Source organism: Diuraphis noxia, unplaced genomic scaffold (genome assembly GCF_037042655.1).
Source record: "Diuraphis noxia isolate RWA-SAM2 unplaced genomic scaffold, SU_Dnox_SAM2 contig0002, whole genome shotgun sequence".
Taxonomy (NCBI): domain Eukaryota; kingdom Metazoa; phylum Arthropoda; class Insecta; order Hemiptera; family Aphididae; genus Diuraphis; species Diuraphis noxia.
Window position 1 is genome coordinate 79,228,503 of NW_028301712.1, and position 12,456 is coordinate 79,240,958.

General features: G+C 28.5%; 1 protein-coding gene across 2 annotated transcripts in view; it reads left to right on the forward strand.

The window, feature by feature from the left end:
* The window catches only part of bdl (borderless), a 31,979-nt gene that overhangs the window by 3,949 nt on the left and 15,574 nt on the right, over window positions 1-12,456 (forward strand). The window contains exons 3-8 of one of the 2 annotated variants that reach the window (XM_089220929.1): window positions 1,597-1,875; window positions 3,486-3,676; window positions 4,434-4,649; window positions 6,571-6,824; window positions 7,651-7,832; window positions 9,628-9,865. In XM_089220929.1, coding sequence (XP_089077055.1) covers window positions 1,597-1,875; window positions 3,486-3,676; window positions 4,434-4,649; window positions 6,571-6,824; window positions 7,651-7,832; window positions 9,628-9,865 — 1,360 coding nt within the window. The remainder of the gene's footprint in view (window positions 1-1,596; window positions 1,876-3,485; window positions 3,677-4,433; window positions 4,650-6,570; window positions 6,825-7,650; window positions 7,833-9,627; window positions 9,866-12,456) is intronic. The other variant, XM_089220928.1, reaches the window with a different exon arrangement.

Genomic DNA, 12,456 nt, shown 5'->3' on the forward strand with positions numbered 1-12,456 from the left:
GGTAGATTTTTGGTACGTGTGTGTTTTTGGCAGAATTTATAGTTGGCACCCGTAAGTTTCTGCCATGCCCGTGAGGGGGGGCGGCGGACTCTCTTTCCAAAGTCCAGACAGCGTGAACTGCCCGAAAAGTGATGCCACCCATGATCGGGATTCGAACCGGAGGCTGTGCGCGTCGCAGCCGACGCCTTAATCCGCCCAGCCGATACACCCCCCCCCCCCCCCCCCATCTTAATATTTTGTTAATACAATAATACATTAGCCATTAGGTTATTTCAATAGGTATGGAAAGTAGATATTATATTTTTCGAACGGTTTAATGATAAAAATAACACATCTAAAATCCTTATAAAAATAGCAATCATAAGTACTTAATAATTAATAGTTATAATTAGAATATTATTTGAATAATGAAATTTTTGTCAAATGTGTATATGCTATATAGTATTATGACTTGAGCAATATATTATTAGCTGAGTATTATACTTATATTTTTGACGTATAATTTTTTAATAGATATAAGTCAATAGGTACATATTACTGTGTTTCATTTCATACTAATATCATTCCTATATTAATATACCATATACCCTATGTAAAAAATTTGCTGATTTTGTAAGAATAATCTCCTATGTGTCAATATTATGTTGTGAAACTTTATGATATGGTTGCAGTGGTTGCAGGTTAAAAACAATCACTAAACGAAAAACATAATTTTATATAATATTATATAGGTGTGTGCCGGAGTTTTTCACGGGATGAGAAAAATAACTTCTCTCTAAGGCAATTATGCAGATTACATAATAACTATTGATTACAATTTAAGTTAAGATAAAGTTTTAGATTCTGAGCAGATGATTCTTATTCATGGTTTATTGTTTCACAAAGGTATGTGTTTGACTGTTTGAATTTGGTTCTGTCATCACGTTTTAGCTTTTAGTACTCAAGGTCAAAAGAAAAACATGTTCAGTAATTTAGTACTTTTCGTGTCACAATCGGTAAAAATTCAAAAAACGGGAATACCTATTTACGTAATACCAATCTTAGAAAAAATCGATTTTACCGAGTAACCACAGTTCGTTGATATTTAAAAATGTTGACCAATATTTATATGTCGGTATATTAGATTTTTTTAGGTATCAAAGAGTTTTAAAAATATTTTGGCTCTTTGTGAGTTGTTTGTAGACATTTTAAATATCTGATTGTTAAAGTTTTTTTGATGGAGATTTGTGTATGATATGTGATAACAATATGTTTGCAGTTAGAGATTAAAAGTTAGCAATTAAAAAGATTGTAAATAGCACACTACAAAGTTCTTATATATATAAGTTAATTGTATGCCAATTAAAAAATATCTAAATACGATCACAGTTTTTTGTAGATTTTTGAAGCTTAAATTTATACAAATTGAAACGAAAAATAACTTCAGAAATATTATGGGGCAAAAAAAAAAATATAATTATTTGTATACCTTTAAAAAAAATGTCGAATTTCAAAAAAAGATAGGTTACAGTGTGGTCGTTGTTAATTATTGTTGTATAAAATATGATTTGTATAATTTATTACTAAAGTCATATATTATGTTATGCGGGGATATAGGTGGAGACGTGATGAGTATACCGCCGATCAACCAAACCCGTATGGAACACGAGTCCGTTCATTTCAGTTGTGTAAAAGAAGATCCTGAGTTCGTAGTCCAATGGTATAAAGATGGCGTGCCCCTAGATGATTTGCCATTTTTGAGTGGTAGATTTCTCGTGACTCCAGAAGGTTCATTAGACATCTATGATGCAGCATTGAACGATAACGGTTTTTATTCGTGTCGCATAATATCAGCGAAGGGAACACTATCTGCCGGTGCTTTTCTTAATGTTCAGTGTAAGTGTATAACTAAGAACCTTTTAATCAAATCAATATTTGGTGTCCTCTCAAATAATTTACAAGCCTAAAAAAAAATGACACATTTGATAAACAGATATTATAGTTATACTTATTATTTTAGATTCTGGACGAAGTGATGAATGTATTGATTTTACAATGATGTGTGTGTGTTTTTTTTTGTGTCTGTGTACAGCATAACTAGTCGAAATAATGCTTCAATTTCAAACTTTAGGGGTGGTTTCTGATGTAAAAGTGAATATCCTTGGTGCATTATAAAGATCAAAAGTAAACATTTTCCAACAGTTTTCAAAAAGATCGAAAAAAACAAAAAAAATGACAGAAAAACGGGAATTTTTACGCAAAACCAGTTTTCGACTAAATCTATTAAATGGTTGTAATTCATAAAAACTAATCACTGTAAATACTTGAAATTTTCACCAAATGTTTATGTTTGTATATACAGTTTAATTTTCAAAATTTTTTGACTTTGAAGTGCCGGTGTAACAGGCGATTTTTACCCCCGGTAAAGTTATCCTAGGATAATTATTCAAAATATTTTGACTTTTTTTGAGATATTTATAGACGACTGAAATTTTTAATTTTCCTGAAAATTGTTTTTTGAAGTGTCGATACAATTTTTTTGGCGCCATCAAAATACTTGAAAATTTAATACAAAGTTCCTCATAAGTTGTTCTTATAATGATTAAAAAATTATAAGAATATATAGGCACAATTTTTTTTTATTAGCATTTGAAATTCAAATATTGACAAAAATTTGTCAAAACCATGAATATTTGCAAATTATTTTGTAGTTCAAAATTCATAAAATTGTTTGTATTTATATCTAAGGTTCAAAAATTCAACACTAAGTTTTTCATAAGTTTTTCTTCAAATAGCTATAAAGGAAATTTGAAGCGTCATTATAGGAAAAATGTTTTGAGCGTTTGAGTTTTAAATTTTTATGAAATCGCGTAACGATAACGATTTATCCTCAAACCAGGTATAGGTATGTATATCTATGATAGTATAAGGTATTATGAATTATGATAATTACATGCAATGTTTTTGGAAAAATTTATTAACGCTTTATGCAAAATGCGTCCTAATTGAAAAATAAAATATTTGTTTCAAAATAGAATACGATATGACAATATTTAAATATAATATATCCTAGACTGACAAATCATTTCCGTTCATTGTTTTTCGTATACAATGATACCTATCATTGCATTCAAATCTTATTTATCCTTGTCAGAGATCCACCCCAACACCTAATGTAGAGCAGAGCGACATCCACTTACCCGCTTTTTTTTATTGTAAATAATAATATTGGATTTGTTATATTTTAATATAATTTTATTTATTTATATTTTGGTTTTTGGAAATGGCAATCGTCTCATAAAAAATTTTACATTAGATATTTAATATTTGTTGTGTAATAGCTGGTAATGTTTAAATCATTTAATCTGCCATTTGTGCGTGAGAGAAGGGGTGATTATGTAAATTTAGTTTACCATTTGAATTTTACTTTAAAAAAATCTAAGCTTCCACTAAATTTCAATTAAATATTTGTCAATATAATATATGTAATACCACACCTTTTGCAGACAAGGCGAAAGTCGTCTATTCGCCAGCTGAAGTTTTTCTTGCTTACGGTAAGCCTGGTACCTTGGATTGTCACTTCCATTCCAACCCGCCACTGACGAAAATAAGATGGGAAAAAGACGGGTTCTTGTTTGATACGTACAACGTCCCCGGAGTTTACCACAGATTAAACGGCTCTCTTTACTTTGATCGGGTATGAATCGAATAATAATAAAATATATGTCTCAAAAGTCCCATATTGCCCGAAGTATCTTATTGACTGAAATATTTAAAATTTAAATGTGGTTTTTCGATTGTTATATATTTTATATTTATGAAAATTTCTAAGTTATATTTAAGGCCATATCTAAATTTTTTTATTCTTATAAATAACATTTAAAAAAAGTATAACTATTTAGATGTATTTATTAGACACGTACATGCACGCCCGCAGAGATGCAGCTCAGGGGGGGCAAACAAATTTTTTTTAATGTTTTTCATACAAGATTTCGGCAATTACGCCTAACCAGTCAAAAGTATTGAAAATAATCGTTATTGCGATTAAATACCTCCTATATGACTTGTTAGATACAAGGATTGTCGAATAGTCGCTCAAGATCAACTTTATGTAAAAAAACTTCCAATTTCGTAAGTGACGCGAAAAATCTCAGGGGGGGCAATGGCCCCCACTGGCCCCTCCCTCCGGGCGTCCCTGGACACGTAAATAATTAGGGTGATACAGGACTATCGGAACAAACTATATAAATTATATATAGATATCATTAAATATATAACATATTTATATGACTTCAATAAATCATAACTTCATAAGTATACCGATTTTAAAATATTGTAATATGTAATTTTTAACAACGGTGTATGTAAATACTATAAATATACAGGATTTTAGGTGGTTAATCTATTATTGTTGTGTTATAATTACATGCACATTGCACGTTGCGTGTACATAGGTAGAAAAAGAACACGGTGGCAAATACACGTGTACACCATTCAATGAGTTGGGAACCGAAGGGGCATCTACGCCAATGGACGTGATTGTCCAGCATCCACCGAAATTAATTGTTGTACCGAAAGTGTTGTACTTCTGCAAGCTCGGAGATAATATCACAATGCCGTGTGAAGCAGAGAACTTCGACAACAGAGGTCCAGCGATTGTTTGGCAGAAGGTACCTCATACATATGAATAGTATTATAATACATCAACACTAGGAGATTCTAGGGCCGCGTAAATATAGTTGACCCTAGTGCCTTCCCTGCATTGTCCATTTAGGCACCACATTCAATGGGGAATCGAAAGTTCCTACACGAGAGTAACAGGTAAAGAATTACATACGTTAGTAATTCCTACATAATAATATGTGATATGTAGGTAAGTTCCTAAACGGCGAAAAAAGGAATGTATGTAAGTTGTAACACGGTGAAAATAGGTACATATATAAAAAAGCGGTTACGTCGTGGATGTCGCTATGCTGTACAGTAGGTTACAAGTGGGTTACTGTAAGGACGGAATTAAATTTGAATCCAATGATATTATAATATCATTGTATACGAAAAACGATTCTAAGTGGAGACGGTTTATCTGTCTAGGATATATTATAGATTATTAAAAATTTTCAAATCTTAGATTTAAATAGAAATTCTTTTATTAATTTTCTAGCTTAAAATAATTTGCGAATTTTCGTGATTTTTCCGTATACATATTGTAAAAATTAAAATTTGAATGCTTGTAAAAAAAATTGTGACAATGCATTTCTTTTATTTTTCAACTGCTATTGTAAAAATATGTTAGGAGCCGTGTATTAAATTTTCAAATCTTAAATCTAAAAAGAAAAACTTTTATGAATTTCTATCTATATAAGATAATTTGAACATTGCGTAATTATTATGTATTGAGTCAAAATTTGAATTTAAATGCTTATAAAAAAAAATCATGTCTATGTATTTTTATATTTTTTAACTGCTGTTTTTACAATGTGTTAGAAGCCTTGTATTAAATTTTCAAGCTTTTCTACCCAACAAATAAATTTTTATCGATATTTATAGTAACAAAAAACTAAAAAAGTTGAAAAATTAAAATGTCAGGAAACAGCTCTAAACAAATCAAAATATTTCGAAAATTTTATAAAATATATAAAATGCCTATATAAACATTCTGTGAAAATGTCAAGTATCTATGTTCATTTGTTTTAAAGTTACATCAAAAAACAAAATCGAGTTTTTCGAAAATTGATTGTGCGTAAAATTTTCCGTTTTTCCCTTAATTTTAGTTTGTTTTTCTCGATTATTTAGAAAAGTATTAAGAATTTTTTACTTTTGACCCCTCAAAGTACCAACTAGATTCACTTTCTAATCGAACGATGAATTGAAGTCAAAAATCGAAGCACTTTAACAGCCCCAAAACTTGATGACAGACACAAAAAAAAAAACACACATACATCATGGTAAAATCAATACATATTCATCGCTCCGCTCAGAATTTAAAATATACTATATTTAAAATATATATATATATCTCATTTGCGCCAAAATTAATATTTTATATAAGTAGTTATTTAAAATTGCTATCTCATAAAAAATTATATTATATTAAAAAAATGATCAATAATAAATATTGTTAAAGTACCTATATAATATAAATTTGATAAATTTGTCATAGCACTATAGCAGTTTACTTATCTCATTTCGAAACAAAAAACATAGGGCAACATCCGAACATCGTCATTATCTCGATTCGATAGGTACCTATAGTATATATCGCGATTTTAGTCGATATACTAGATTACATATCACAATATTTTCCACCTCGTATGAATTAATAATTTTACCAATCATTCCAAATTTAATTTAATTTATATATTTGACTCAATATATATATTTTGACCAGAGAATAATTATTAGCTATTCTGTAGTGTTTTAACTATCGTTATTGGTAGTCGCGATACACGAAAATTGTCGGAAGCCGTGATAACCAAAAAGTACCAATCAATGTTATTAATTAATAATTACTATCATTATTTAATCAAAAAAATAACAAAAACTATAAACATTTTAATTATCTATACTAATTTTATACATATTTATACCTAGGCGGACGGTAAAAGTTTATTTAATCCTCGAATAACAGTCAATGGCGGTAATCTAACTTTGACTGGCGTGAGGAGTGAAGACAGAGGTGTTTATAGATGTGTGGCATCCAACATTGCAGCTACTATTTCGGTGGAAACAGAGTTGATCGTTGAGGAAAACTTATTCCACCGTAAACATTTTGATTTGCACGTAAATGCAACTAACAAGAATATCGTAGCTTACTGGAAACGACCATATTCATTCTGCACTGTTTGGTTAGTGATGATTGTTACGATAAAATAAAATAAAAATAAACATTTTAATTAGTTTGATTTTTTTTATATATATATTTATTTATTTATTTACAAAACATTATTCAAACTTCACAAGGACTTGAGGGTAATTAAAACATTTCACTATTTCGTGATTAAGCAATAACAAAAATTGCAAATTTGTTGTACATCTTGAAATACTTATAACTCGCTTTAAAATTAAAATATAGAAAAAACTCGCTCGGTTGTCTAAACAATTTTTCTTACCTTTAAATTTTATAAGAGGTCATTTCAATCTAATTTTGAAACTAACGAAGCTAAACGTGATCTACTGAATGTAAAATTTGCAATGTTATGCGTTTGTAAGACGCAGACAACATAATATAGCGGATATCACGTCCTCTTAAGTTATTTTTACGAGTCAAACCTATAATAAGACAGTTTAACTCATAACAGCAGTCAGCAAGTACTTAATAGCATATGAAATAATATTTTAATAATTACCTGATACAGCTTATATCTAATACACAGAGGTAACTGACTTGTTTTTTTGTTTTTGAAAAAATTGAGTTCAACCTATAGATTGTATAATTATTATCAGTATAATAATATTAAATATACCTGTAATAAAATATTCATACTCGGAAATAAAAACTGATAGACTATCCATCGCTAAATTTTCATAAAATTGTTCATGTTTCAATAAATATGTTGCTTCATATTAGAAATTAGTGTATAAGGTACAGTTGTACATTATAGGAAATCAAATAGGTACCAAAGACACAGCGCTACTTTTAATATTATTGTCTTATACTTGGTGTCGTTGTAGGAGTAGAGACACAAGCTCAACATCGTCGAACTGGAACGCAACAGCGACGTCCAGCGACGGGAAAGCGATTCTATGGAATTTAAACATTGATGGGGAATACGAGATAATGGTGACGTGCCGCGACGAGATGAGTGGAGGAGAATCTATGTTCAGCAGATCCATTCTGACAAGTCACTTAAAAGGTAAGAGTACTTTCACAAATTACTACAATATGCGAAATATATTGAATACATTTCTATAGAGATTAATAATAGATTCTCTACTTTTTGTTATTTTCTGTTTCGGTTCTACTACACAATTAATTCATTAAAACTTAAAAGGTATTGGATCCAGTTTAGGTTTTTGGAAAAATAGAAAGAACTAAGAAGGGCTTCAGTTAAAACTGGTTTTAAGCATTTTATTAAAAATTAATATTCCTTAGTATCTAGGGTTTAGTTTTTCATACATATTATAAAATAATATAATCTATACTATAGATTCTATGGTATAGATACAACTATTTTAAACTTGATTTGGAAACTACTGAATCAATATTGATTCCAAATTTTGCACATGTATTCTTCAAAACATGGGGAAGTAATTTATAGCTCTGTTTTTTAACTTCTTTAGGATTCTACAAGGTGGCTTACCTTACATATACATTTTGTTTTTGCTCACAAAAGTCGAATAATTTTTGTTTATTTATAAATAACCACTATTACCATTACCTATGTTTGTAGGTTAACAATTTAAAACTGCTTGTCCAATGTTGTTGACAATTTCAGAAATTATACAAAATAGCTTGAACCATGTTCGAAAATATATAGACTGCAGTGCTATTTTCAATCAGACAAAAAGTAGATTACCCATCTCGGTTGAATTATTTCACTAAGTGAGGTACGCCGTGCCAATTTTACCAATCCCGATCTTTGCTATTACCAGCTTATTAGCTATTACAGGGAAACCACCATTTTAATACCGCAGAACAATGCTATCTCTATAGTATAATGTATATATACCTAAAAATAGTTAAATGTTTGTCAACTATAGATATAAGAGTCATTTTTCATCTATATAAGAGTTAAACACGAATCTCGGAAAATCTTTAAGCCTGAGGCTTCTAAACTATAATAACTACCTATATTATGTTAAGACAACAATATCTCCCCCAAGATAATTTTCCAATATATGAACCTTGTCATATTCCTCCACGGAATACACACAAGACATAATTACAAAATTGATACTAGTTTATGCACACGCCTGAAACAGTTAATCGACATTTATTTAATGGACTAATTCATACTATACTACTATACTACTAGAAGCATCAAAAACTTTAACCGGCATAAGACTTGCATTTCTACCTAATTATTCCAACTGCAAAGTCATGGCAACACTTATACATCTGAATATGTGTAGTCATACTTGAAGAAGTAAAAACAACTATTAATAAAGATAATATCAGAATTGACATTTATTCCTATATTCGCTCAGTACTCTGCCTAACTGAAAAACAGTGCTGTAGAAACCACCGGTGTAAGCGGTGCAATGCGCCGGGGCACTTGATCTTGAAAGGGCCTTACACCCTTACACTTTACAGATTATCTGATAATGTGACCTAAAATATACGACAAAGAAATAGAAAATTATGTTATAAAATTATGGGGCATCTACAACAATTTGCGCCGGGGCACACTGGCACACATGTATCTAGCTATACGGCACTGCTGAAAAATAATTCACACAGAGATTCCTTGGCTCTACAAATAAAAAATATAATTCATCAATCTAATAATGAATAAATGTATACGATTTATATAGTTCATCAAACTTCAACAAAGCATTGTGGAAAAAAATTATCATTATAAGACAAAAACAAATTCAATTGTATTCTATTTCTATTATTACATAAAAAACATGATATTTTTAATTTCAATATTTTGTCATTTCCGTTTTCCTAAAAAAACGATTGTTATTATTTTATTGTTGTTGTAGAAATCACCGGACGGTCAACTGATGAATTGCACGAAAAGTCTTCGAGTCTCGTCCACGAAAACCACCCGTTCGACATTCGAGTTGAACGCTCAGGTACCGGTTACAATGTATCGTGGACGATGGATAAGTCCAGCGTTGAACATCGTGTCAAGCGGTACGTGGTGAAATGGTACGATGCGCGCGATGGCTTAGAACTCGGGTCGGCGTCAACCACGGTCAACAAAAGATACATAGGTAGGTGAGATTCGACGTATAAATATAACCTTATCAGATTTCCTATAACTATTTCACGCTTAAAAAGCAAAGTACTTTAAAAATATTAAATTTTTAAGATTTATTTTGAGTTTTTAAGATTTATTGGAAAGTTTGTACAAAATACTGTTTGTTATTAAACTTATGTTTGCTTGAAAACAATTTTCTAGTATGTGAACTCTCTTCTAAAAGATAGTTACAGTATAGTATACAGAGTGTCCCACAGAGATCTGACATTTTGACAAATTAAATAACTTTTGTTCTAATCAATATTTAAAAAAAAATTCTTTTAAATATAATTCATAAACACTTGCGCTACATTTTTTATTTTTCAATATTGAAAATAAAAAACTTAAAAATTGATAAAATTTTTTTTCGAAATATTCAATATAGCCAATTTGTAAATCTGATTTTTAGAAAAATTGATATAGTAAAAACACTTATTTAAGTCAAAAGGCTGATTTTTCACAATTTTTTTAAATATCAATATTTTCGTTAGGTAAATTATAGTAATTTATAGTTTATACATCACTACATATTATTAAATTAAATACAATAAAAAAAATAATTAGATTTTAACATGCACTTATTTAAAAATGTTCTCATAAAATATTTTTAAAAAACTTTATTATTATTTGAAATTACAAGGTTTCTAACATAAACTAGATCGTAATTTTCTTAACGAAAATATTGATATTTAAAAAAATTGTGAAAAATCAGCCTTTTGACTTGAATAAGTGTTTTTACCATATAGATTTACAAATTGGCTATATTGAATATTTCGAAAAACTTTTATCAATTTTTAAGTTTTTTATTTTCAGTATTAAAAAATAAAAAATGTATTCTAAAAATGTAGCGCAAGTGTCTATGGATTATATTTAAAAGAAATTTTTAAAAACTATTGATTAGAACAAAAGTTATTTCATTTGTCAGAATGTCAGATCTCTGTGGGACACCCTATATAGTATAACTATATGACGATAATATTATAACATTGCTATTTTACCATGAGTAACTTAAAAATAAAAATAATATATTACTATATAATATATATATATATATATATAAATATAATTCATATTTTATAATATAGCTAATAATTATATTAATAGTTTTCAATGAAATAGAGAAAAAATGTTTGATTTTGCAAATAGAAAGGTCAAATCATTATTACTTTTTAATAATATTCATAAAATTAAATTCTAAATTCTAAGCGTCGACGTCTAAGATATCGTGTAGAATGTATTGATTTTACTATGATGTGTGTTTTTTAATTTTATCTGACATCTGTGTACTGTGTACACGATAAGTTGTCGAATTAATGCTTTGATTTTTAACTTCAGTAGATTTTCTGGTTGTAAAGTGAATCTAGTTGGTCAAAATTCCCAGTAGTTTTCAAAAACACCGGGAAAAAAATTAAGGAAAAAAGGGAATTTTTACGCAAAATCGGTTTTCGAGAAAATCGATTTTAAATATTGGTGTAACTCTAAAAAAAATTACCGAAGATACATTAAATTTTTACTGAATGTTTATATTGGCGCTTTTTATGCTTATTAAAACTTTCAAAATATTCGAAATATTTTTAAGTTATTTATGGACATTTGAAATTTTATTTTATTTATTAAATGTCAATAAAATGTTATTCGTTTGGTAAAAAAGCTTCAAAATGTAATACAAGGTTCCCCACAAGTTGATGTCAGTTGGAAAATATTAAAAAATATATAGGCACGTTTTTTTTATAACCATTTAAAGTTAAAATTTTGACAACATTTATTTATTTAAATTTAATTGAAAATTCACAAATTATATAGTTATTAATAATTTATAAAATGTAACTTGCATAGCTTAGGATTAAAAATTCAAAACGTTCATGTAGGTACGTATATTTCACATAAGTAGTCAATTCTGCAACAAACAAAAAATCTAAAAACTAAACAAACACATTTTTTTTTTATAGTTAATTTTAGTTCGAATTTGTATGAAATTACATATTAAATAAACAAGAAAAACATTTTTTAGTTATATTATTGTTGTAATTCTAAAATAGTATTCGTGGTACTTGAAATTTACTATAAGCTACTGTACCTAATGTACAAAAAAGCAACATCCACTCTCCCGCTTTTTTTCTTCTGTTATATAAGTTCAAATTTGGATGAAATTAGATATTTAATTCAAGAATAATGATCTTAGTTATTTTAAAAATGTTCTATGTTTAGCTACAAAAATTAAAAATTGAAGATTAATCAATTCATTCAGTCATTCAATCAATCTAAAATAGTAAAATGTAATATTTTATATTTTAATTCAGACATACATGAAATTTATACGTAGAACACATACATTTTCCATAAGTTATTTTTACTTCTAACTTTTATGGCTTGTTTAAAATTATTTGAAGGGAGTAATCCGTAAATAAGATTACCTTCATGTTCCAAGAATTGCACATTGATATATCTTCATCATTAATAATGGTAAATATTAAATAGTAGGTAACATTGATTATATTATAAATATTAATACAGTAGATTCTTATTATGTCAAATATCGCTATCTCAAATTTTATGTTACCTCAAACTA